This window comes from Salmo trutta, chromosome 23, assembly GCF_901001165.1.
Source record: "Salmo trutta chromosome 23, fSalTru1.1, whole genome shotgun sequence".
Taxonomy (NCBI): Eukaryota; Metazoa; Chordata; class Actinopteri; order Salmoniformes; family Salmonidae; genus Salmo; species Salmo trutta.
In genome coordinates, this window is record NC_042979.1 from 35,248,382 (window position 1) to 35,275,216 (window position 26,835).

Genomic DNA, 26,835 nt, shown 5'->3' on the forward strand with positions numbered 1-26,835 from the left:
AGGGTAGGCTACAGGAAAGAACACCCTGATGTCATTCCATGTTCAGCAGAACTCAGGCTCGAGTCAGCAACCCGATACAATCGATTCATCCGCAACATTTCAGGCGTGGCCCCCAACGCATGCTGTAGCATCACGCAGGCACACACACAGCACTTTTTCAAATCTGACAATCAGAAGATTATTCACAATGCAACACAAAAGCTCTGTATTTTATTACAATCATTCGTGATGATGTCGCATACATTCCGCGAGCGCTTTGTCCAGCGGTGATCGAGAGAAACAGGCCATTCCCGACCCGTTGCACCATACAGATCCATTGATAACTGACGTTTATATTTGAGCCATAATGGCGATTTTATTCCGCAGGAGACGCCCTGGAATCCACGAACGCGCCACCGCCAGAACACACCCACACTTCCCCTGGCAGCGCATTGGGCAGAATGCGATATCGTCATATGTACGAACCACAATGGGCCAATCCAGATGTAAATCACTAGTCCGTCCCCTAAACCTTGCTGATCAAACGGGCGTGCAGGGGAAGTGACAATTGTTCTAATTTATTCACCCACAAGACCTTTAATTGGTTAAAACCGATGTCACTCAGCAGCCCCAGTCTTCTTATTGGTTCTCATTGCCTCCGGGGGCTTCCCTTGGTGCGCATATATATCTCGTGTAAACGGCAGCATTTCCGTTCCGATTCAGCTGCGGCACCGTCCTGTATCTACTGTCTGCACTCGTGTAGTTTCACAAAAAAATAAAAGTTTAATCCCAAACATGCCTAACCCCAGAGTTTACTTCGACATCACTATCGGCGATACCCCCGCCGGAAGGATTGAAATGGAGGTAAGGAGTAAAGCAAGTCGGCTTTTTGGAGTCAATTAACTTTCTGCTCTACTGAACCTTTAAAATAATTGTTAATTTCTCGTTCGGTTTATTCTAACTCGCTGCCGGGTAGGTGACTGCACCCGGGATGCTGTCAGACGGGGTCCACGTGCTCCTCTAACATGTTGAATAACGTTAGCTACTTTACGAACAATTAAACTTTAGGTTCATTGAAAGCGTAACTCTTCTCGTACTTAACGAACACTAACTTACCTCGCTTGATTTGCTTACATTTTTAAATTGTCAATTGATTGTGGTTTGCTGTTAGCGTTGACTGGCCTTTAACGCTGTATGTGTTGCATTTCCATACCGGTACTCTAACTAAATCGCATTTCTTTCTGAAAGCAGAGTTTGAAACACTTGCCATGGTGGTGTAAAATATGTCCATCGCTTTCGGTAACTTATTCACATGTTACTCCAGTCTTAGACATGTGAACGTAAATGTTGTAATTGCGTTGGTTTGATTAACATAACTAGCTAGGTTATGTGCTGTAGCTAGCTAGTCGCCGCACATGCAATTTTAGCCGGTCGCCATTTTCAGCATCCCCGTTTCGTCGCGCCAGATGCCATTTTGAGAAATGAGGGGATGCAGGTTTGGAAGGGAACAAACGTACCAAAAAGCACTCACCGCAGCCCATGCTTTGATTACGTACAATCGTTAAAATTGGAATACATTTAGATTGATGCATTAATGCTGTCTACCAGCCATATTTGCTAATGGCCCAAGGAGTGTCCTATGCGCCCTCAGTATAACCGCAGCCCATCGGATGGGAATCACTATTCATCGTTATTAAGTAAGCTGTATTTTGCTAAATGCCAGACGTTCAGTCATCTGGCCATGTGGTAAAATATCGCTGCTATTGTCATTGCGACTGTTAAGTAATTGTGTTCCATTCAGACACAAGGCCCTGGTGCCCAAGGCCCCTGCATATCCCCAGTGCACATTAATTTCACAATGAGATCTCGTTTTACGTTACAATTTATTACAAATCCAGATTTCGTTGACTGAAGTTGTAGGTGCAGTGTTGGCACCAGATTGCACGCGTGCATTTTGTTGCCCCTTCCAGGAGCACGTGGACATGAAGACACGCTTGTCCACCCGCAAGGCCTCAGCGAAATCCAGGAGAATAAAATGCAATTCCTTGATCAGATTCAACAACCTTCCAAACGGCAAAAGTGACTATAGTGGCGATTTTTGTGAAGTTGACTTTTGCAGCCTTTTGTACAATTTGGTTTCCCAACCTTTGTCGTCCTGTGGGAGGGAGCACGTGTCCGTGTAACGGACTCCATTGTTTGACGCAGAGGCCATGCCAGCAACAGGCCTTGGTCTGTTGGTGCTTGCCAAACTAAACAAGGTAGCCAGCAAGCCCGGTAGATTTCAGTCAATCAGATTCGGGATCATTTAGCCACAACTGCCCTTAGATAAGCCTCCATGGTGCTTGGCCACTTGGTCCTAGAGCATTGGTCAGCTCCAGCAGTGGAGTGGGTTGGCCTTATCAGTCAATGGTCTATGATAGATTCATTAAAACAAACATTTGCGCTTTGTTCCTAATGTAAGGTTGGACAAGGTTAGTGGTGGGTTTAGGTTGTAAAAATCAAGCATTAGAAATGGGTGGGGTTTAGGCACTGACTTTGTGGCTGTGTTAACTGGTGACTTCCCTTTTCTGCATTGAACTTGTTCCTGAGTGGAAAAGTACTAGCTCCAGATGTGGGTGTGTCTGGGGCTAGAAGGGAGGGAAGTGGGGAGGAGAGCTGCTGTGTAGGCTGGCGCATGGTGGTCCATGCAGGGGCACTCCCAGCAAGGCATGTTGTGAAGGGGCCTCTATGTTGCTGTTATCACTTCAGATGTTGACACTTGCCAGGAATATAATATAGTGTAACTGGCCCCTAGACACATCTCTTCCCATCCCTCCTAATGCATTCAAAATGTGTAAACTCATCCTAGATTAGTGCCTTAAGGAACAGTATCATTTAATTCAAACTTTTACCGTGTGTGGTTAGCTGATAGTGTAATGTGAGCACTTGTATTGTATAAGGCAAAATGAGATGGTGCACACTGCTCATGTGGTGGAATTCTGACATTGCCTGAAGCTGTGGTGGCCAGTTGCTAGTCTGTTGCCCCGGACTGTCACATGATAGGTTGGAAATGAACAGCTTCTGTAGCTTGACCTCGGTGTAACGCCAGTCTTATTGTTCTCACATGGGAGTTCTGGTGGATCTTAACGGACTGAGTCTGGAACACAACACCTTGAACCAAAGGTGTCTCGCCCATGTCTGCCTAGGTTCCTGTAGTCAAAGCTTTAAGTCTTTCCCTTCCAACCCTGCCTTACCCTCATGTTGTTCGAAGTGTCAAAGGCTCTTTCTGCATGCTGTTTGCTCTTGATTGTATGCTAATGAAAAGCCATGTCTTTTCTTGCAGCTTTTTGCTGATGTTGTCCCCAAGACTGCAGGTAAGATGGCTTCAATGATTGAAATTTCCTGAATAATTCATCCATTCTCTGCAAATGATGTTTCTCACGATGGTCTTCCAAGCCTTGTGGTTGTGACGACAATGCCTAATGGCAACAACTGATGCAGTCCAACCTTCCAACACTCCTCAGCCCCTTCCAAAAGTGCCTCTGTCATGCCGCCCAGATACAATGAACTGCTGATGCATGTAAATTGAAAAGGGCAGGTCTGCTTCCAATAAGTAAGCAGTAGCATTGTGGCCCGCTGTGAATGGGTTTACTAGGCAGTGGGGCCCCTGCCTATTGTTAGTCCTCGTGGCCTGTTTGACAGACTGAACTAAGCCCTGCAGACATGGCCTATTTGCTTCCTCTGCAGCAGACTGGGGTTGTGATGCACATGTGGTTAGTTAGCGACCATATTCTAGTGATGTCAAACATATGGGCCAATCTGTTTGACTCAATGATTCTACTATTCAGTAACTCGTGTAGCTGCAATGCTTTATCACCCCAAAAAAGCCTTGACTTGTACGTCAAATCTGTTTCAAAGATATAAAGCAAGTGTACTTGAAACCAACCTTTCCGGTTATTGATATTTCAATGATCAGTCACAGAACCCCCTGCATTTTGACTTGATGCAGCCTTTATGCCTTTAAGCTGCTATGCACAGTCACTGATCGTACGTTTCCTGTTTTCCCCCAGAGAACTTCCGTGTCCTGTGCACTGGGGACAAGGGGTTTGGCTACAAGGGCTCCAGCTTCCATCGCATCATCCCAGGTTTCATGTGCCAGGTGAGCAGGGGTGTGACCTTAACCTAAATCAAGGTGTATTCTGAGATGCTTTCTGAATACAGGGTCTGATCATAGCTGACAGCTGCGACCAGGCTGTACTCCACCCACCATATGTTTAATTGACTGATTTACACAGGTTCTCTGCAGCTGTTTTCCTCACAATGGTCTTCCAAACCTTGTGGTTATGACGACGCTGCCAAATGGCAACACTGATGCAGTTCCAACAAAGTTTTTTTTAGAAAACAGGACCCTTTCCAGTGGCATGATTAAAAAAGGGAGTTATACAAATGAATGGCCATGATCTCACTGAATCTGTCCTCATAGCCTAACCTACATAATCTCGTTATGTTACGATTTCTTTTTTTTTGCAAAATTATGTTTTTAACTGCATTGTTGGGAAAGGGCTTGTAAGTGTGTTCAGGGCATGTGACAATGTTAATTACTTTGCCTACCTTCAGGGCGGCGACTTCACCAACCACAATGGAACTGGGGGCAAGTCCATCTACGGCAACAAGTTTGCTGACGAGAACTTCACCCTGAAGCACACAGGCATGGGCTGTCTGTCCATGGCCAACGCTGGCCCTAACACCAACGGGTCCCAGTTCTTTATCTGCACTGCTAACACTGACTGGTGAGGCACGCATGCGCACACGCAGTAGAAATTTAATGCACATTTACATTCTGCAAGTGATGTTTCTCACGATGGTCTTCCAAGCCTTGTGGTTGTGACGACACTGCCTGATGGCAACAACTGATGCAGTCCAACCTTCCAACACTCCTCAGCCCCTTTAATGGTGCCTCTGATGCATGCGTGCACTACTCGCGCTGTCCAAACAGGCAGACGGATTCAGATTTTTTTCACTAATTGTTTTTTGACGATCAGATCTGAAAGGAATAGGTCAAAAGACCAATTGGTGGAAGGAAGTTGCGAATTGGGCTGCCTGTGTAAACGGCCTAATGCTCTGACGTGACTGGTGACAAACACCAATGATCAGACAGGCAAGATGCTTCCTCCGAACCTGTGATGTAGCCACACTGGCAGCACGCTGTAGTGTCCTTCAGGGCAGCGCACCACTGGCCTGAATGTTCACCAAGCAGTAGGGCTGTTATGGTAACTGTATAATGGTGTTACCGGTCATTATGGATGACAAAAATAACCTTTTTAATATGTTAATTTTTACCAAATTCAGGGCATTATAGCTTAGCCATTAGCCCTGGTCCTGCTGTAGTTCCCACTGCTAGGGTAACATGCCAGGGAGAAGGGCAAGAGAATGTCTATTTTGAGTGTTTATACAATTACCTTTGCCAGACAATTGTTACCCCAGAGTCCATATTTGTCACAGCCCTATGGCTACTAACATTGTCTGTTTGCCTTAAACCTCAGGAATCCTGTCTTGGTCGAGGAAGAACACTGCCATAACCTCTCAGCATTGGTACCCACTGACTCTTACCTCTTTCCCTCTGTAGGCTGAACGGCAAGCACGTTGTGTTTGGCAAGGTGGTCGAGGGCCTCAACATCATCGCTAGCATGGAGAAGAAGGGTTCCAGTAGTGGCAAGTGTTCCGCCAAGGTCGCCATCGCTGACTGCGGAGAGCTCTGAGCATCCCTCCCTTTCACCCCTCCTTCACACCATCCCTTCACCCAGCTTTGAGCCTTTCCTCCCTTGTTCCCTCCATGCAGCTCTAAGCATCAACCTCTCCTTACTTCCCCTTTATCTCCCCTCCCCCACAATCAACAATATTCCCTAATATTGAGATTAGTTTTTTTACCATTCCTCTCCCTTAGGGAACGGTTTGTCCTGTGTCTGAACTTGTTTCATTTGTGGCTTGCCTTTATTTTGCATTTTGAATTGTCCCATGTGGACCACTTTTGTTGAACAAAATCAGAATAAAGTGGCAGAAGACTCCTTAACTGACTGCAAAAGAGTGGATGTGTGAATTTGAAGTGTGTTGGTATATGGCACTACATACAAGTGGTCAGTATTTGCTGTGGTAGTGGGTTTCTTTCTGGTAATGTGAATGTGAATTAAGCTATTCAACAACCAGCTCAAATGAGATTTAAAAAAATAAAATAAGCATGTTACTCCTGCATGCTTCCCTGGCTGGGTGTATAACCCAGTTAACATCTACAAATTCTGAAATGGTTCTTTAAACAATATAATTAATAGTAACCGGGTTATGGCTGTGGGTACATGGACCCATGAGCTACTGCGGCCCTCATGTTTCTGGCCCGGTCCACAGGATTAGGTGACCTGGATTGAGCCAGTGTCAAATCATGCTCCACCAATACAGCACATCTGTTTCACTTCAACTGCTTTGCTCTTTTACTCACCCAGCAGACTTTGTTGGACAAGTACCTTTGTCTAGGGGACATTTACTCAAACCTGTAGGCTAAAATTGCTGACGATTTTTGCTTTTATGCGATTCACACCTTTTACCTCGATGAGCCTAGTCTTACTATTTGGTGCTATGCTTTAAAGGTCCAATGCAGAGCTTCACTACTCATTTCACAAATAAGTACATTACTGTGATTTGTTTTCAATGTAAATGGTCAAACAAAGCCTAGCGAAAGAATTTATCAAGTAAGTATTTCGCTAGGACGGTCAGTGGGGAGGGGAACAACCTGTTATTGGCAGGTTTGGAACTCTCAAAATTGCTTCCTGGTGAGACAAATGGACTGACATTTTAATCATTAAACGCCTCGTACACCAAATGGGCATTACCACCATTTTCAGTGTGGAAATAAAACCTGCTTTTGACTGGGCTGGGAATGTGAGTTGGTATTGAATGGTAAGCACATGGTTACCCACAGACACCCCTGCAGCTTTTCCACTACTGACAGACTTCAGTAGATGACAAAGAAGCTTGACTACAAGCCAACGATAAGATTTCTCAGTTCTGTTTCAATACTGTTATTTGGTTATCGCAGGCATTGCACATTTAGGAACTTCACATAGTTGGTCAGCCTGTCACTGTCAAGGTAACACTACTTGCCACCCAGTGTCTCGACCCATATACCTGTTGAATGTTTATTTTATGGTTGGTTATGGCACCTACGTAAGTGTCAAACACCATTCCATTTTCTTTTTTTACCTGCCAAGAAGTTTCCTTGTTTTAAAGCTTAAGTCCTTTTGTAATGAATGTATATATTTTAAATAACTAGAAAATACACACTGTCGAAGCGTTGACTGTCCTGTGTTACTACTTGGACTAACAAAATTCTATTGACACGTCAAGCAATATGGCCATATTCATAAAAGAGCTTGTCCATTTGTCCCAGTCATCAGCAAGAGCGCATTGGGGTAGTTGCATGTCTGACATCAATGTGCACAATTACAATGGTAATTTAATACATTTCATATAACAATGTTGACATGTAGGCTATGGTGTAATGGAGTGTTTTGACACAGTGCCTTAAAGTATTCAGACCCTTGACTTTTTCCGCATTTTGTTACGTTACATCCTTATCCTAAAACTGATTCAATAGTTTTCATCAATCTACACACAATACCCCATAATGACAAAGCAAAAACAGCTCTTTAGAAATTGTTGCTGAAATATCACGACATAAGTATTCAGACTCTACTCAGTACTTTGAAGCACGTTTGGCAGCAATTACAGCATCGAGTATTGTGCTACAAGCTTGGCACACCTGTATTTGGGGAGTTTCTCCCATTCTTCTGTGCAGATCCTCTTAAGCTCTGTCAGGTTGGCAAGGGAGCGTTGCTGCACAGCTATTTTCAGGTTTCCAGAGATGTTTGATAGGGTTCAAGTCCGGGCTCTGGCTGGGCCACTCAAGGACATTCAGAGACTTGTCCCGAAGCCACTCGTGTTGTTTTGGCTGTGTGCTTAGGGTCATTGTCCTGTTGGAATGTGAACCTTCACCTCAGAGGTCCCCAGCGCTCTGGAGCAGGTTTTCATCAAGGATCTCTCTGTACTTTGCTCCATTCATCTTTGCCTCAATCCTGACTAGTCTCACAGTCCCTTCTGCTGAAAAACATCCCCACAGCATAAAACTGCCACCACCATGCTTCACCGTAGGGATGGTGCCCGGTTTCCTCCAGACGTGGCGCTTGGCATTCAGGCCAGAGTTAAATCTTGGTTTCATCAGACCAGAGAATCTTGTTTAGGTGCCTTTTGGCAAACTCCAAGTGGGCTTTCATTTGACTTTTACTGAGGAGTGGTTTCCGTCTGGCCACTCTACCATAAAGGCCTGATTGGTGAAGTGCTGCAGAGATGGTTGTCATTCTGGAAGGTTCTCCCATCTCCACAGAGGTACTCTAGAGCTCTGTCAGAGTGACCACCAGGTGGTTCCAAACATTTTCCATTTAAGAATGAGGGAGGCCACTGTGTTCTTGGTGACCTTCAATGCTGCACACATTTTTTGGTACCCTTCCTCAGATCTGGGCCTCAACACAATACTCTTGGAGCTCTACGGACAATTCCTTTGACCTCATGGCTTTTTCTCTGACATGCACGGTCAACTGTGCAACCTTATATAGACAGGTGTGTGCCTTTCCAAATCATGTCCAATCAATTGAATTTACCACAGGTGGACTCCAATCAAGTTGTAGACACATCTCATGGATGATCAATGGAAACAAGATGCACCTGAGCTCAATTTCAACTCTAATAGCTTAGGGGCTGAATACGTTAAGGTTTTTTTGTTTGTTTTAAATAAATTTGCCCCAAAAAATAAATGTTTTTCGCTTTGTCATTATGGGGTATTGTGTATAGATTGCTGAGGAAACACATTTATTTAATACATTTTAAAACACGGCTGTAACGTACAAAATGTGGAAAAAGTCAAGGGGTCTGAATACTTTCTGAAGGCGCTATATGTAGGTCTCATAACCAGCCATAAAATAACTACTGTGGTAGGTTATGTTGGTTTTTACATGCTTATGTATGTCTCATAACCAGCCATAAAATAACGCAATGTATATCATAGCAGGTCTAAATATGTGTCATGACAGTGTTATGACTATATTATAACTGGTTATGACAAGTTAAGACTGTCATAACGTGTTATGATGCTGTGTGACAAGTCAAGTTTTACCCAAGTCGGTATATTCTGTCATTGTAATGTGAGATGTGAAGCTCCTGTAGTCTATAGCTCACTATTGATCAACTTCATCTAGATTATTTTATTTGTTTCAGAGGATCATATTACTGGGCCTATTGACTTATAGCTCGAGTTTTGTTTGTCCCTTATTAACCCTCAGGAATTAGGTAATCGCTTGATGACCATGGTAGAAAGAACCAAACTGTCCATATTGAGCCATCTATTTTTCAATCAAGGTTTGGGTTTAGGAGTGAGTTTAAGAGTAAAGGTTAGGTCAAATAGTTCAAATCATTACGTTTGAAAAGTGATCTGCTTCTGTCGTCTTCAGCATGGTCAGAAAGTGATGTAGCCTACCTCAAGACCTGGGCTGTGTCTGAAATGGCAATTATTTCTACTGCACCATGGGAATAGGGGGCCATTTTGGAAACAGTCATATTCATTGATTTCTGGTGCGTAGTGTTCTGACCTAAAAACCCAGGAAAGACATGACTCATACAGGCCACCGTCTGCATCAATGGGACTATCCTCTAGTGACACTGCTGGTAGCTACAGGAAGGTACGACTCACTATCTGGGCATGGTAGAGAGGACGGAAGTAAAGAGCTTTCTAATCACAAATATGATTTTAACCCCTAACAGATTTGCTTGTCAGTTCTGACGATATTGTTGCTTTTGTTCGCTTTGCGATTGTCAATTCAAGAAAAAAGACTTGTTCGTTCACACAGCACAAACACGGTTGGACATGGATCAAAACAGGACACATTGTATTTTTCATATTTACAAAAGCAGATATTGTACTGCCATTGGGCAGTGCCTGAGCTTCAGTACACGTTACCACAAAGGAATGGTTCCAAATCTCCCTTCACTTTACATATAATTAACTGGAAAGGCTTGTTTGGCAAGGAAATACTAGTCAGGATAAAAAAATGTAGTTGTTGGTCCCTCCTACAGTTCATAACAGGAGTGTATGTCACACCCACTTAATATAAGCAGGATGCAGACCTGACAGACACACAGACACGCACACACACCTGGCATCACAATAATGATACCTGTATGTCATCATCCCCAGGCTGTAACATACTGGACATTGCAGATAGATATGCCATGAATAGAGCTGACACGATTCCTCACTCCAGATTTCAGAAAGGCATGTCTGTTCTACATCATATATTTCTATCTGGGCGTTCAGCAATACAGCCCTTGAGTTATCTCAAGTCCTCTTTTCACAGGTAGCCCCTCTTCCAGACAGTGACTGAGGGTTGAGAGCGGCGTTTTAGTCCCAGATTTTGTGGCTTTGTGAATCCATTCTCCATGAAGAAGTCTGTTGAAAAGTGTGCACGCTGGTGGAGTGCGTACTCTATAGGCTCGGGCAGTCAGTCATTAAATTACTGATTCTACAGGTGTAGCATGACATACTACAGTACCCATAATGGTAATAATTTGGTGGGTGCTTATATCTGTCCTATTTCATTTGTTTTTTGCATATCCCAACTCTCCCTGAGACACCCTCAGAGAGTGGGGTCACTGCCAGGGTCTGCCGTTATCAACAGCGACCCTGGAGCAATTAGGGTTAAGTGCCTTTCTCAAGGGCACGTCGACAGATTTACACCTTGTCAGCTCGGGGATTCAAACAAGCAACCTGGCCCAACACTCTAACTGCTAGGCTACCTGCTGCCCATGTGTCCCATCTCCTTATCAATACATGAGTGTGTGAAGTCTGAAGCTATGTTTCCCTATAGTTATGGTGTCATGTGGTTTCGCCACTGGTCCCTAATAACAGATTGTCAGGTCATTTTGCTTCAGCAATGTATAGTCCGTTCCGGAACCTCTAAACCAGTCTGTTCCGGTCGTACCACCATAGCAACATCCTACACCAGTCCTTTCCAGCTGCATCGTCATAGCATCTTGCTACACCACTCATTTCCAGCTGTATCGGCATAGCAACCCCACTACACCAGTTCATCCAGCAGTGTGCCCAGGCTGTGGCGTTGTTCAGGTGGCCCAGCGATGTGCTTGTTACACATGGGACACACACAGCGCACCTCCAGCCACTTCACCAGGCATCTGCAGGGGCAAGCAACAAGTCAGTACATGGAATCATGTAGTAAGCAAAAAAGTGTTAAACAAATATATATATTTTAGATTCTTCAAAGTAGCCACCCTTTGCCTTGCTGACAGCTTTGCACACTCTTGGCATTCTCTCAACCAGCTTCATGAGGTAGTCACCTGGAACACATTTCAATTAACGGGTTTGCCTTCTTAATGTGTTTGAGCCAGTTGTGTTGTGACAAGGTAGGGGTGGTATACAGAAGATAGCCCTATTTGGTAAAAGACCAAGTCCATATTATGTCAAGATCAGCTCAAATTAGCAAAGAGAAACGACAGTCCATCATTACTTTAAGACATGAAGGTCAGTCAATACGGAACATTAAGAACTTTGAAAGTTTCTTAAAGCACAGTCGCAAAAACCATCAAGCGCAATGATGAAACTGTCTCTCATGAGGACCGCCACAGGAAAGGAAGACCCAGAGTTACCTCTGCTGCAGAGGATAAGTTCATTAGAGTTACCAGTCTCAGAAATTGCCGCCCAAATAAATGGACATTTGACCGGTGGAAATCTGTCCTTTGGTCTGATGAGTCCAAATTTTAGATTTTTGGTTCCAACCGCCGTGTCTTTGTGAAACATAGAGTAGGTGAACGGATGATCTCTGCATGTGTGTTTCCCACAGTGAAGCATGGAGGAGGAGGTGTGATGGTGTGGGGGTGCTTTGCTGGTGACACTGTCTGTGATTTATTTAGAATTCAAGGGACACTTAACCAGCATGGCTACCACAGCATCATGCAGCGATACACCATCTCATCTGGTTTGGGCTTAGTGGGACTATCATTTGTTTATCAACAGGATAATGACCCAACACACCTCCAGGCTGTGTAAGGGCTATTTGACCAAGAAGGAGAGTGATGGAGTGCTGCATCAGATGACCTGGCCTCTACAATCACCCGACCTCAACCCAATTGAGATGTTTTGGGATGAGTTGGACCGCAGAGTGAAGGAAAAGCAGCCAACAAGTGCTCAGCATATGTGGGAACTCCTTCAAGACTATTGGAAAAGCATTCCAGGTGAAGATGGTTGAGAGCATGCCAAGAGTGTGCAAAGCTGTCATCAAGGCAAATGGTGGCTATTTTGAAGAATCTAAAATATATTTTGATTTGTTTAACACTTTTTTGGTTACTACATGATCAATATATTTTGATTTAACACTTTTTTTGGTTACTACATGATTCCATATGTGTTACTTCATAGTTTTGATGTCTTCGCTATTGTTCTACAATGTAGAAAATAGTAAAAAATAAAGAAAAACCCTTGAATGATTAGGTACTGGGTATGTACGCATGCAAACACACACACACTGCATAAAACACACCACACACAACATCTCTAGCAATGTCACCAGGCACCTGTAGGACAAGCAACACCCCAGTAACACACACACACAGGCACATCATTTATATCTGCTTAGTGTGTGGTGAGGTGACACTTGCCTCCGGTGAAAGGCATGTTGGCATGGCAACACTCCTAGCTCATCTTTCACTCTGAAGTCCTCCAAGCACACCGCACATGTCTGCTGTGATTGAGAGAAGGGGAGGGAGAGCAATGGGGAGAGAGAAAAATTAACCAGGGGATGAGAGAGAGCGAGACAGAGAGAGAGGGACTAAACAGGTGACAGAACTAACCCCGTGTAGATTGAGTTTCTTTGTATCCCCTTTGAACACCACCTGTGAAAAAGCATAATTGATTAGAGCTAGAATTGCGAGACAAACATAGAATGAAACACATTTTTAGTTCAAAAGATGAAGGGATGTTTGATGACTAAAATATAATTTGGATGTTTCTGCACTCATCACTAGGGGGCCTGAGACACAATGAGAATTGAGATGGCATTCCAGGCTGTCTTCATTGCAGTTACAATAGATTTCTCTAATGCATTCCTGAGATGTTAAACACTTCTCCAGGTGCTTCTGAAAATGTGCACAGCACGACTGCACTAAAGGTGATTTGGAATGGACCCTGAGTTTGTATGCAAAGATGTGATGATGTAACTGTGTTATACATGCAATGTGCTGAACATGACTGACTTTCAGAAGACACTGCAGTAATGTGACATCCTATCGCTGTGTTGTTGTGATATGGCTTACCGCTTTATATCCAAACCTCCCTCGTTGGGCCTGGTGCCTCAGTTTACTGGGTGGGAGGAGAGAGCAGGATGAGAGGAGAGACTGTTAGTACAACTGAGTGAGAAGATGGACACACACACACACCAGCCATCTGAGTCAACCTGTTTGAGTGACATCCGCTGACACTGGCAGCTTCCAACCAGAGCAATATACATAGGGATAGTTATGATGATATTTGTCATCTCAGATTTGGGATTGACCAAGTTCAATATTTTTTCATTAATTCTGTGTACAAATTACCATATATGCTACTACGTGTTTATCCAACAGATAAATCTTAGTAAAAAGGCCCACACTCACTCAGTTTCAATGGGCCCCCTTTCCTCTCCTCTCTGCCACGGTGAAAGGACCACATTGTGGAGCAGAGAGGGTCATACCCTGGACACAGTGCTGTGTTGTTCACAGGTAGCCTACTGGTTAGAGTGTTGGACTAGTAACCGAAAGGTTGCAAGATTGAATCCCTGAGCTGACAAGGTACAAATCTGTCGTTCTGCCACTGAACAAGGCAGTTAACCCACTGTTCCTAGGCCTTCATTGAAAATAAGAATTTGTTCTTAACGGACTTGCCTAGTAAAATAAAGAAAATGTTTTAAATAAAAGTCTCGAGAGCTCTTCAGACACCAGAGCAGTCTCCAGCTACCACTGTCATATATCCTCTTTGTCACAAGAGAAACACACCACACCATACTTTTAGTTCCAGCCTGAGGCTGCTGCCTGAAGCCTTAAATAGACTCAGGGTCAAACCATGCTGATAAGCATTTGCAACTTATTGTTTGAGCTGGGAAATACTTAAGGACAGAGGAAACCAAGGGAGGGGTGAGGAAGGGGTCAGAAGGGGATCTCCCATGCCAACAATAGCCTGGACCCAATTCTGAGGACCTTTTTAGAGAAACCTTAGTCACAGTAACAGTAATAACAGTCTCTCTCACACACACTCACATCCATAGATGTATTCTCATAACTCAGGTCCCATCACTTACAGTGCCTTCAGAAATTATTCAAACCCCATGACTTTTTCTACATTTTGTTACAGCCTGAATTTTAAATTGTTTAAATTGAGAGTTTTGTTCACTGGCCTTGTGTTTTAGGTTACTGTCCTGCTGAAAGGTGAATTCATTTCCCAGTCTCTGGTGAAAAGCAGACTGAACCAGGTCAAGGTTTTTGCCTGTGCTTAGCTCCATTCCATTGATTTTTTTTTATCCGGAAAAACTCTCCAGTCCTTAATACTTACAAGCATACCCATAACATGATGCAGCCACCACCACACTCTTAAACAAAAGGGTTCCAAAAGACAGAATGATAGAACGATAAATAGAATGATAAATAGAGAAAGAGAGACTAAACAAAAATATAAACGCAACATGTAAAGTGTTTGTCCCATGTTTCATGAGCTGAAATAAATGATCCCAGACATTTTCCATATGCACAAAAAGTGTATTTCTCTCAAATGTTGTGCACAAATGTGTTTACATACCTGTTAGTGAGCATTTATCTTTTGCCAAGATAATCCATTCACCTGACAGGTGTGGCACATCAAGAAGCTGATTAAACAGCATGATCTTTACACAGTTTCACCTTGTGCTGGGGGGCATTCAAAAATGGGCAATTTTGTCACACAACACAATGCCACAAATGTCTCAACTTTTGAGGAAGTGTGAAATTGGCATACTGACTGTAGGAATCTTGACCAGAGCTTTTACCAGAGAACTGAATGTTAATTTCTCTACCATAATCCACCTCCAACGTCGTTTTAGAGAATTTGGCAGTACGTCCAACCGGCTTCACAACCGCAGACCACGTGTAACCACGCCAGCCCAGGACCTCCAAATCCGGCTTCTTCACCTGCGGGATCGTCTGAGACCAGGCACCCGGACAGCTGATGAAACCGTGGGTTTGCACAACTGAAGAATTTCTGTACAAACTGTCAGAAATGGTCTCAGGGAAGCTCATCTGTGTGCACGTTGTCCTCACCAGGGTCTTGACCTGAGTAACCGAATTCAGTGGGAAAATAATCACATTCGATGGCCACTGGCACGCTGGAGAAGTGTGCTCTTCAAGGATGAATCCTGGTTTCAAATGTACGGGCCAGATGGCAGTGTGTATGGCGTCGTGTGGGCGAGCGGTTTGCTGATGTTAGCGTTGTGAACAGAGTGGCCCATGGTGGAGGTGGGGTTATGGTATGAGCAGGCATAAGCAATGGATAACAAACACGATTGCATTTTACCAATGGCAATTTGAATGCATAGAAATACCGTGACGAAATCCTGAAACCCATTGTCGTGCCATTCATCCACCCGCCATCACCTCATGTACGCATGATAATGCACAGCCCCATGTCGCAAGGATCTGTACACAATTCCTGGAAACTGAAAATGTCCCAGTTCTTCCATGGCCTGCGTACTCACCAGACATGTCACCATTTGAGCATGTTTGGGATGCTCTGGAACGATGTGTACGACAGCATGTTCCAGTTCTCGCCAATATCCAGAAACATCGCACAGCCATTGAAGAGGAGTGGGACAACATTCCACAGGCCACAATCAACTCTATGTGAAGGAGATGTGTCACGCTGAATGAGGCAAATGGTGGTAACACCAGAAACTGACTGGTTTTCTGATCCACGCCACTACCTTTTTTTTTAAGGTATCTGTGATCAACAGATGCATATCTGTATTCCCAGTCATGTGAAATCCATAGATTAGGGCCTATTGAATTTATTTCAATTTACTGATTTCCTTATATGAACTGTAACTCAGTAAAATATTTGAAATAAAAACTTGTTTTTGCGTAGATTCCGTGGCGCGGTTAGCTTTTAACAGCTAGGAAACGCCACTAACCAAACAACAGTGCTAGGTGGCTGTACTACAGAAACACAGGTCGTCATTGTGGGAAAGACACATTTTTAAAACCTTTTTGTAAACAACTGGTTGCAGCAAAGAGCCAACCTGGATACTAAGGAGATCCTGAGGGAAATCGACGAGTACCAACAGCTTTACGCTATGGAGGAACAACATACAACATGGAATGAGCAAGCTACCTCAAAAGAACTCTAACCCGACAAAAAAAGAAAGACTGATTCATCTACAGACACGGACGATTTACTTACCATTGAAGTAGTGGCCAGTGCTCTGGATGGAATCCATGCAACACTGTAAAAGTTGTGTGAGGAGGTAGCAGGGCTGAGGGGGAGTTTGGCGTTTAGCCAGAGTGAAATTCTCACGCTCCAAGGAGAGAACAAGGCACTCACAGCCAAGGTAAAAATCCACGATTCCAACATGGATTGTCTACTCAGGGAAAACAGGGTGATGAGGGAGTCGCTACTAGACATACAAAGTTGTAGCATGTGTGAAAATCTAATATTTTCTGGGATTCCTGAGGACGCATCCAAAAATCCAGAGGGCGCAATCAGAGAGTTTATGCAATCCGCCTTGAAACTTTCTCTAGAGACTGTAAACAAGGTGGCTTTCCACCGAGTACACAGACTTGGAGCTCGGAGCGACAAGACCAAGGGTCCCCGACCGATCATCGCAAAATTTGAACACTACCAACAAAAGGAGCTGATCAAAAGCAGATGAAGGGAGCTTAAAGGGACCAAATTCAGTCTCAATGACCAATTTCCACGGGAGATAAACGAACGTCGTAAGAGGCTGTATCCTGTGCAGAGGCATCAGAGGGAGAGGGGTAAGCTGCCTTTCTCATTGTGGACAAACTCTTTATAGATGGACAGCTATTCCGAGACAACTCCATAACACCCTGGCTGTACTAAATTCTACAGGGACTTCAGGTTACGAAAAAAGAAAGTATGGGAACTGTAAAAATATCTGAACACTATGATGTGGATATGAACATACATGTTCTCAATTACATGCTCACTTACACATACGGACTTATACATACACACTTGATCTCGCTCACTTCTCTCACTCTCTTCCCTCTCTTTATTGTCGAGCACTGTTCTATAATTGAATATGTTTCTTGGTTGTCTATCTTTTCTATGTCTTTGTCTACATGTTTATATATGTTTACAACAAGCAAGGGGAAGATATAAGAATAGGGACATTGGGGAATAATAACATATTGTACGGGATACATTTATACTGTAGTGAAGCCGTCTCTATAGTAATGCAAGGTCTCTTTCATGATCATGTGAAACGTCAATTGCTATGGAAATGCTGGGATGTGTTTTTCAATGATATTAAAGGTAATTATGAGGCAACTATGATGGTGATACGATATGGATTACAATTATCATCATGAATATTAAGGCTATACGCACCTCATGTTACACACATAGACACTCAACCATGCAAACTGGCAGAGTTATTATTTATTTGGACATCACACATTATATTTTTACACTTATACATATATCGTACACACTCTCACTAAATCACATCCAATATCATACACATCAACCTACTCAGATTTACTATACACATAATATCTTGTCTCAATTTTCTAACATCTGTGGCATTGGCTCACAGGCAAACAGGCAAGGGAATAAAACAAATATTGCTAGAACCTATTTCTTGAATTCTAAATATCAGACATTTGAAAGCTCTAGTTTTGGCCGTCATAATACCTCTGATGGCAATAACTTTACAAACACTAATGATGGTCAATTTAGACTGAGAATAGTATCTAGTTATGGTAAGGGGTGAAATAAGTATAGCCAGTTATAATTGTAATGTGTTAGCAGATTATAAAAAAAGAAGATCAGTCTTTACGTGGCTAAAAGAAAAGGAATATAACATATACTGTTTACAGGAAACTCACTCTACATCCTTAGATGAAGTTGCGTGGAAAAAGGAATGTGGTGGTGAAATAATTTTCTGTCATGGACAAATGAACTCAAAAGGTGTGATGATATTAATGAACAGAAATGTCAATCTGAATGTGCAAATAGTCAGGAAAGAGTCGCAAGGAAGGTGGATCTTTTTGAATATGAAAGTGGACAAAAAAAGAGATTTGGCTCATTAATCTATGGTTCAAATCGGGATGATCCATACTTCTTTGAAAATATTTATACCAATTTATTGAACTTACAGGCAACAAATGATCAAATCATTATGGTGGGAGACTATAACACAGTTTTAAGTACCTCAATGGACCATAAAGGAAATCACTTTACAAACTATCATCACCGTGCCCTTAAGGAAATTACAAATATTATGGACATATTAGAAATAGTGGATATTTGGAGACTAAAAAACCCGACCTAGTGAGATATACATGCAGGAGACTTAATCAAGCTAGTCATCTTGACTACTTTCTTGTCTTTTTCACTCTTGCATCAAAGGTTGAAAAAGTTTTAATAGGAGACAGAATGCGATCGGATCATCATCTAATTGGCCTTCACATAACTCTTATAGAATTTCCATGTGGACGGGGATATTGGAAATTTAATCAAAGTTTACTGGAGGACAACTTATTTTTAACTAAGACAAAAGAATTCATAACTGAATTGTTCCAGTACGATATAGGTTCAGCAAATCCCTTTATTGTTTGGGATACCTTTAAATGTACCTTCAGAGGTCCTTATATTCAATATTCATCAATAATAAAAAGGCAGCTTCTGGTTAAAGAGACAGGACTAACAAGGGAAATCCATGAACTAATAGTGCGGGTAGATAGCAATAAAAATGATACTACAGAGATACAAAATAAGTGAGAGGAAAAACAAAAAGCACTTGAGGAACTTATTCAAGAACAATCTAATGTAATCTATTAGAAAAATAAAGAAAACTGGATGGAATATGGAGAAAAATGCACAAAAATCTTCCTGAATCTCCAACAAAGGAACGCTAACAAAAATAATTTGCAGAAACCCGTTACTGAAGACGGAGTCATCTATGATTCTCCAAATTATATTTTAAGAGGAAACTAAATATTTTAAGCAGATGTTCTCTTTTCCGTCTCATCTTCTCCCACTGAATGAAGATTACGTTAATGAATTCTTTCCAAATAATATAAAACATTTAAAATTAACAAATGTACAGAAAGATCAGTGCGAAGGCCAAATTACAGAGGAAGAACCTTTTGAGGCTATTAAACCCTTTCAGTCTGGAAAAACCCCAGGGCTTGATGGCATATCGGTAGAGGTATATCATGCCTTTTTTTATATACTAAAATCTCCATTGTTAGATTGTTTTAACTACTCCTATAGAAATGGTAGTCTGTCAGGTATTCAGCAGGAAGGTCTGATTTCACTATTATTAAAACAAGACTCAGATGGCAAATATAAAGATCCAGTCTATTTAAAAAACTGGAGGCCCCTTACACTTCAATGTTGTGATGCAAAAATACTAGTAAAATGCATAGCACTCAGAATTAAAAAAGTTTTACCAGGTATTGTTCATCCTGATCAGACAGGTTTTTTACGTGGACGATACATTGGAGATTACTAGAAATAATAGATCATGAAACATCTAAGAAGCCAGGCCTGGTATTTATAGCGGATTTTGAAAAGGAATTTGATAAAGTAAGACTGGATTTTATTTATAAATGCCAGGATTTTTTCAATTTCGGTGATTGTCTTATAAAATGGGTAAAAGTAATGTATAGCAACCTCAGGAGTAAAATAGTAAATAATGGCTACTTCTCAGAGTTTTGAATTGTCAAGAGGAGTTAAAACCTCTTACATCTAGATGTTCCGCTAATGATGGGCGTGGCGCGAAATACAAATTCCTCTAAAATCCGAAAACTTCCATTTTTCAAACATATGACTATTTTACAGCTATTTAAAGACAATACGCTCCTTTATCTAACCACACTGTCCGATTTCAAAAAGGCTTTACAGCGAAAGCAAAACATTAGATTATGTCAGCAGAGTACCCAGCCAGAAATAATCAGACACCCATTTTTCAAGCTAGCATATAATGTCACAAAAACCCAGAAGACAGCTAAATGCAGCACTAACCTTTGATGATCTTCATCAGATGACAACCCTAGGACATTATGTTATACAATGCATGCATGTTTTGTTCAATCAAGTTCATATTTATATCAAAAAACAGCTTTTTTACATTAGCATGTGACGTTCAGAACTAGCATACCCCCCGCAAACCTCCGGTGAATTTACTAAATTACTCACGATAAACATTCACAAAAAACATAACAATTATTTTAAGAATTATAGATACAGAACTCCTCTATGCACTCGATATGTCCGATTTTAAAATAGCTTTTCGGTGAAAGCACATTTTACAATATTCTCAGTAGATAGCCCGGCATCACAGGGCTAGCTATTTAGACACCCACCAAGTTTAGCACTCACCAAAATCAGATTTACTATAACAAAAATGTTATTACCTTTCCTGTTCTTCGTCAGAATGCACTCCCAGGACTTCTACTTCAATAACAAATGTAGGTTTGGTCCAAAATAATCCATAGTTATGTTCCATCAGCAACGTTTTGTTCGTGCGTTCTAGACACTATCCCAATGGTAAATAACGGTCGTGCGCATGGCGCATTTCGTGACAAAAGATTTCTAAATATTTCATTACCGTACTTCGAAGCATGTCAACCGCTGTTTAAAGTCAATTTTTATGCAATTTTTCTCGTAAAAAAGCGATAATATCCCGACCGGGAATCTGCAATTAGGTAAACAGCCGAAAGAAAATAAAACACGGGGTCGACTCGGGCACGAGCATGAAGCCCTTTGTCCTCTGATAGACCACTTAGCAAAAGCGCTCGTGTGTTTCAGCCAGGGCTTTGAATTACGTCATTCAGCTTTTTCCCGGGCTCTGTGGGCCCATGGAAGCCGTAGGAAGTGTCACGTAACAGCAGAAATCCTTTGTAATGGATAGAGAGAATCAACAAGGGGAAGAAATGGTCAGACAGGGTACTTCCTGAACATAATCTTCTCATGTTTTGGCCTGCCAAATGAGTTCTGTTATACTCACAGACACCATTCAAACAGTTTTAGAAACTTTGGAGTGTTTTCTATCCAAAGCTAATAATTATATGCATATTCTAGTTTCTGGGCAGGAGTAATAATCAGATTAAATCGGGTACGTTTTTTATCCAGCCGTGAAAATACTGCCCCCTATCCATAACAGGTTAATCAAGGGTGTCCACTGTCACCATATCTATTCGTTATGGCCATCGAAATGCTAGCTATTAAAATCAGATCTAATAACAACATTAGAGGATTAGAAATCCAAGGCTTAAAAACAAAGGTGTGCATGTATGCCGATGACTCAACTTTTATATTAAGTCCGCAAGCTAGATCCCTGCAATGTCTCATTGAAGATCTAGATAACTTTTCTGGACTCTCTGGACTAAAACCTAATTATGATAAGTGTACAATAAATACGTATTGGATCTTTAAAAAATACAACTTTTACATTACCCTGCAGTTTACCTATAAAATGGGCTGACGGTGAAGTAGACATACTTGGTATTCATATCACAAAATATATAAATAAGCTCTCCATAATGAATTTCAATACAAAACTTGTAAAAATAGACAAGATCCTGCAACCATGGAGAGGTAAATACCTGTCTATTTATGGAAAAATTGCCCTGATTAACTCCTTAGTCATATCTCAGTTTACTCACTTACTTATGGCGCTGCCTACTCCTGATGATTTGTTTTTCAAATCATATGACTAAAAAAATATTTTGCTTTATCTGGGACGCTAAACCAGACAAAATAAAGCATGCCTATCTATATAATGAATATAAATTGGGTGGGTTGAGATTAATAAATGGTTCTCAGGTAGATTACTAAGAAAAGCTCATCCATTGTTTAAAAATTGCCTTTTTGCCTTTGTGCAGATTGCCATGTCTCATTTTCGATTAATTGAAAATGATACTTTTTTCAAAGTATCTCTCTTTTTCAAACAAGCATTGCAGAGCTGGCTACAATTTCAATTTCATCCCCCTGAAAAGATAGGACAAATATTACAACAAATATTATGGCTGAACTCAAATGTGCTGGTTGATAAAATACCTGTATTTATGGGAAAGATGGTTGAAATGGGTATTTTGCTCTTAAATTATATTGTAAATTGGAATGGTAGAGTTATGTCTTTCATGGAGTTATCAGAATTGTATGGGAAGGTCTGCTCAATCCAAGAGTACAACCAATTGATTACAGCATTACCCCAAAAATGGAGGAGGCAGGTGGCAGCGTGAGGAGGTAGGGAACTGGTCTGTCTGCCCAATTTAAAGTATCAAAACTGGCAGAGGGATAAAAATAGCATAAATAGGAAAGTATATCAGTTTAATTTGAGGACCAGGATGTTGACAACTGTGCCATACAGATTCAAAAATCTCTTCCCAACTATTTTTCATATACCAATTCCATGGTACAGGGTCTATGAGTTGATATATAGAAATTACGCAAGATTCAAGACTTCGTGCTTTTCAGCTAAAATTATTATATAGAATTCTTGCCACCAACAAAATGTTGAATATTTGGGGCATAAAATCATCAAAGCTCTGCAGATTGTGAGGTGAGGATACAGAATCAATGGAACATTTATTTTGGTATTGCCCTCAGGTAGCCTGTTTCTGGTCTCAGGTTCAGGAATGGCAAAAAATACATAACATTGATCCAAAATTGACCCTAGAATTGACTAGGGTAATTGACTGTTAGGAGATCTGGAGAGACCGGGTCAGTCAATTACTAATATACTAATACTCGTAGTAAAAGTATTTATCTTCAACTCACAATCTGTGGATTCTATTCGATTAGATAGACTGAAATCGTATGTTAAACATCACAGCATAGTTGAAAGATACATGTTGCGTAGAAATCCGAAGAGGGTGGCCAGCAGAGACAGGTGGGATGGGCTGAGGGAAGCTGAGGGTTGGGATGTGGAATTGGAGACAAGTGGGAGTGGAGTTGCTGGGCGGAATATAGAATGACGGTCAAAGATAAAAGTATAAAAATAAATTAAAAATAAAACATAATAAAACATTTGTTTGAATAACACTGAGGGGCAGTTATTTTTACAGCTAATGCCAGTTTGCCTGAGGCCATGCAGGTGTTTGTACACATGCATATATATATTTTACATTTAACTAGGCAAGTCAGTTAAGAACAAATTCTTATTTATAATGGCGGCCTAGGAACAGTGGGTTAACTGCCTTGTTCAGGGGCAGAAGGACAGATTTTTACCTGGTCAGCTCGGGGATTTGATCTAACAAACTTTCGGATACTGGGCCAATGCTCTAACCACTAGGCTACCTGCCGCATATACACACACTCCCATTCAAATACACACATACACAGACACAAACATATGTAAATAGTGCCAGACATGCCCTCAAACATATACAGTTGGTCTTGCTGTTATGATTTTAGTTGTCCTTGATGTCCTTTGTTTTTTTGCATTGTTGTTTTCTGTTTTCCTTTGTCTTTTTCTTTTTTCTCTTTAGTTAATTTTCTTGGTTGTTTGTGCATAGGGGGGTTCTTGGGGGTGGGGAATGGAATTAATTGTATTTTGTATTATTATTTATTTATTATAATTTTTTATTAAAAAAATTCTTGGGTTTGGGGAACTGTGGGGGATCTTGGAGGGTTTGGGTCCCCGTTTTTGGCCTTGTGGGAGATCTGTCGACGTGCCCTTGAGCAGGGCATTGACCCTGGATGCTTCTGTGTGTCGCTCTGAATGGGAGTCTGTTGGATGACTGGTGTGGTGTAGTTGTTGAGCGTATTCACTGCAAGTATATTGTATGTTTTGGATATTCAATAAAAATAAAATATTTATAAAAATTTTAAAAAATGTTGCAATTGTTGCGTTTATATTTGTGTTCAGTGAAGATAGCTAGATAGGAGGGATATGTTTACCTGATGAAGTAGCAGCAGATGATGAGGCTCAGTACGAAGACGAAGACTCCGGTCCCGAAGATGACCATATAAATGTTGAGAGGAAGGTTCTGGAATGCCACGGTAGACATGACTCCTGACCTCTAGCCTCCGACCTGCTGTGACCTCTGATCCTTCACCTCTGACGGTTAACCAGACACACACATACACCCTGGAGGGAGACACCTTTTGTTTTTTATGTTCATCACAAATAAAGAAAAGCACATACAGTAACCATAGCACAAAACCACAGACACACACACACACACACACACACACACACACACACACACACACACACACACACACACAGAAACAGTATCTAACCCAGGCTGTCTCTGTTGGTGGGTGAGGGTTCAGGCAACAAGCCCTGGTAAAAGCAGGAAGTCATGCAGTCTGGCTGTTGTGCAGCTGCCAGGATGTAGACTCTGAAGGTATAAGCATGCCCCTAGACACTGATGAAAGGTCAGTTAGTATCTAATGGAAGGTTAGTAAGGATTGGGGGAGGAACAATGATCATAGATCTCTGACTGTTGTCTATGTATAGGCTTACTGATGCCCTAGTCCTCTGTAAGACTGGACAGCACGAATGCCTCTAGCGGTATTGTCAGGCAAGTACAACAACCTACACACACACACATACATACTGACACAGGCATGCCATTGGCTACAGACACTGTTTACATGCCTAAGCTCTATTAGTCAAGAGGCACATGGTCAGTTCATTGGCTAAGAGAACAGAGATCACAGGGGTGCACTCAGCCTCTAACCCAAATAAGGAAGGGGTTCACTATTAATGTCAACGTTATGCATTACCTCTCAGGCAGAGTATAAAATCCCCTTGGGTGTGCATGCACACACACACACACTGCAGGTTTGTGGTGTGTGTGTTTGTGTGTGTGTATCTGTGTGTGTGCCTGCACACTCTAATGTGCAGATGTTGGTGTGGGTCACTGAAACTGGATATGAGACTAATTTCGAAACACTTCATCCAGTTTCTTTGCTAAGAGTATCTGAAGATAAATGTATAAGTGTGTGTAATATAAAGGAGATAATCATTCTGAACAAAGTTTACTCTTGTCCTAAACACACTTGGATATCAAGAACAAAAGTTAAGTTGTGCACACTGCACATTCACGGTGACGTCAAGTCACCAAGGGACAATGACATGATAACGTCATGATGATCTTAGCCTATAATGTATTTATCAACGGAGGATATGTATCGTCGACGTTCCAATTTATTACAAAATATGATATATACTGAATCCAAGTAATCCTAGTGTTATCCGCTAAAATAGCGCATTATCATACAGTTTCTCATTTAAAAAAAGTCAAATGGTGTCAGCTCATAAATCTTCTTCTTGCATGACCATCAAAACAATGCAATATCACACAGCGATTAAGTAAATCTTTTGAAAAACAAGAAACGTTCAGAGAAACAAATGTGTCCTTATGCTTAAATGCTTACCGTTAGAAATGAAAAAGCCCATCAATAGCGCAGGCAGACTTTCCCTCGATGGTAGAACATTTTCTATTCTTCATCAACAACACTGGATCGTCGTGTCTGGCTCGTCCGGCAGCGCGTCACATCTCACATCTGGACTATTCTCTCTCTGTCTTTTTCTTTCTCTCTCTCTGGCCCTCTTTTACAATGTCCCACCCCAAACAGACAAACGATTTTAAAAAAACAAATTCTTCCCACTGGTCAACAACTGGATGAATCAACGTTATTTCCACGTCATTTCAAGAATTGCAAAACGCCAACAACTTAAGGGAATTTCTTTTCTCCCGTTGATTTCACGTTCAATTCACGTTAGTTGACAACTCAAGCAAATGTAAATCGAAACTACACTTTGAACTTACGTCTGTGCCCAGTGGCTTGCCATGAGATATTAAATGTGAGACAAAAAAAGACTTCGAAAAAAAATTGACAGGCAGATGCAAGTGATGAGTGATGTGTATCGTATCTTACCACATCTGTACTGGGTTGCATCTGTAGACAATTTGGCTTGAGGGTTCTACATCTGTCGTTATTATCCTAAGGACACAAGTCCTGCCTTGGTATCGTCATACACATCATTACCGTTACAGCTACAATTGCTGCTGATGTTGATAAATGCGAGGATTGGAAACAATTCCTTTTTCTTGCCTCCTCTCTCCACCCCCGCCCTTTCACAATGAGAGAGACGCGTGGAGGCGCGTAGACATCTGAGACGGAGCTTGAAGTTCAGACAGTACGTTGTTTTCAGTGCTGCTAAGCTGATGTTATGCATTATGATGCATATATTGAACATAGTACACAGCGTTGTTCGAGATCTTCAGTTTCTTGGCAATTTCTTGCATGGAATGCCTTCATTTCTCAGAACAAGAATAGACTGACAAGTTTCAGAAGAAAGTGATTTGTTTCTGGCCATTTTGAGCCTGTAATCGAACCAAATGCTGATGCTCCAGATACTCAAATAGTCTAAAGGCCAGTTTTAATGCTTCTTTAATCAGTACAACCGTTTTCAGCTGTGCTAACATAATTGCAAAAGGGTTTTCTAATGATCAATTAGCCTTTTAAAATGATAAACTTGGATTAGCTAACACAACGTG

The 26,835-nt window shown here is 41.7% G+C and overlaps 2 protein-coding genes and 3 non-coding genes across 7 annotated transcripts; 4 read left to right on the top strand and 1 right to left on the bottom strand.

Annotated features, from left to right (window-relative positions):
* The first annotated feature begins 680 nt into the window (after positions 1 to 680).
* Positions 681 to 6,033, top strand: ppiab (peptidylprolyl isomerase Ab (cyclophilin A)). The gene is made up of 5 exons (XM_029710003.1): positions 681 to 843; positions 3,302 to 3,332; positions 4,029 to 4,117; positions 4,576 to 4,748; positions 5,585 to 6,033. Exons 1-5 carry the CDS (start codon positions 775 to 777, stop codon positions 5,715 to 5,717), a joined length of 495 nt encoding a protein of 164 aa, XP_029565863.1. The 5' UTR covers positions 681 to 774; the 3' UTR covers positions 5,718 to 6,033.
* LOC115160317 (small nucleolar RNA SNORD35) lies at positions 3,382 to 3,463 on the top strand. Its single transcript, XR_003869072.1, has one exon. It is a non-coding gene; the product is annotated as a small nucleolar RNA SNORD35 (small nucleolar RNA).
* On the top strand, positions 4,260 to 4,339 carry LOC115160319 (small nucleolar RNA SNORD35). The gene has a single exon (XR_003869074.1). It is a non-coding gene; the product is annotated as a small nucleolar RNA SNORD35 (small nucleolar RNA).
* On the top strand, positions 4,800 to 4,881 carry LOC115160318 (small nucleolar RNA SNORD35). Its single transcript, XR_003869073.1, has one exon. It is a non-coding gene; the product is annotated as a small nucleolar RNA SNORD35 (small nucleolar RNA).
* A 3,886-nt stretch (positions 6,034 to 9,919) lies between the features above and the next one.
* Positions 9,920 to 26,504, bottom strand: LOC115159898 (RING finger protein 122). 3 transcript variants are annotated; one of them, XM_029710006.1, is made up of 7 exons: positions 26,213 to 26,501; positions 25,709 to 25,883; positions 24,221 to 24,410; positions 13,381 to 13,426; positions 12,919 to 12,960; positions 12,727 to 12,809; positions 9,920 to 11,247 (listed from the first exon to the last, which is right to left on the bottom strand). In XM_029710006.1, the coding sequence occupies exons 3-7, from the start codon at positions 24,328 to 24,330 to the stop codon at positions 11,133 to 11,135; spliced, it is 396 nt and encodes a 131-aa protein (XP_029565866.1). In that variant the 5' UTR covers positions 24,331 to 24,410; positions 25,709 to 25,883; positions 26,213 to 26,501; the 3' UTR covers positions 9,920 to 11,132. The 3 variants fall into 3 exon arrangements, with proteins under 3 accessions (XP_029565866.1, XP_029565867.1, XP_029565865.1); XM_029710007.1 differs by having other exon boundaries at positions 12,727 to 12,806; positions 25,709 to 26,504; XM_029710005.1 differs by having other exon boundaries at positions 25,709 to 26,501.
* Between the last annotated feature and the right edge of the window lie 331 nt (positions 26,505 to 26,835).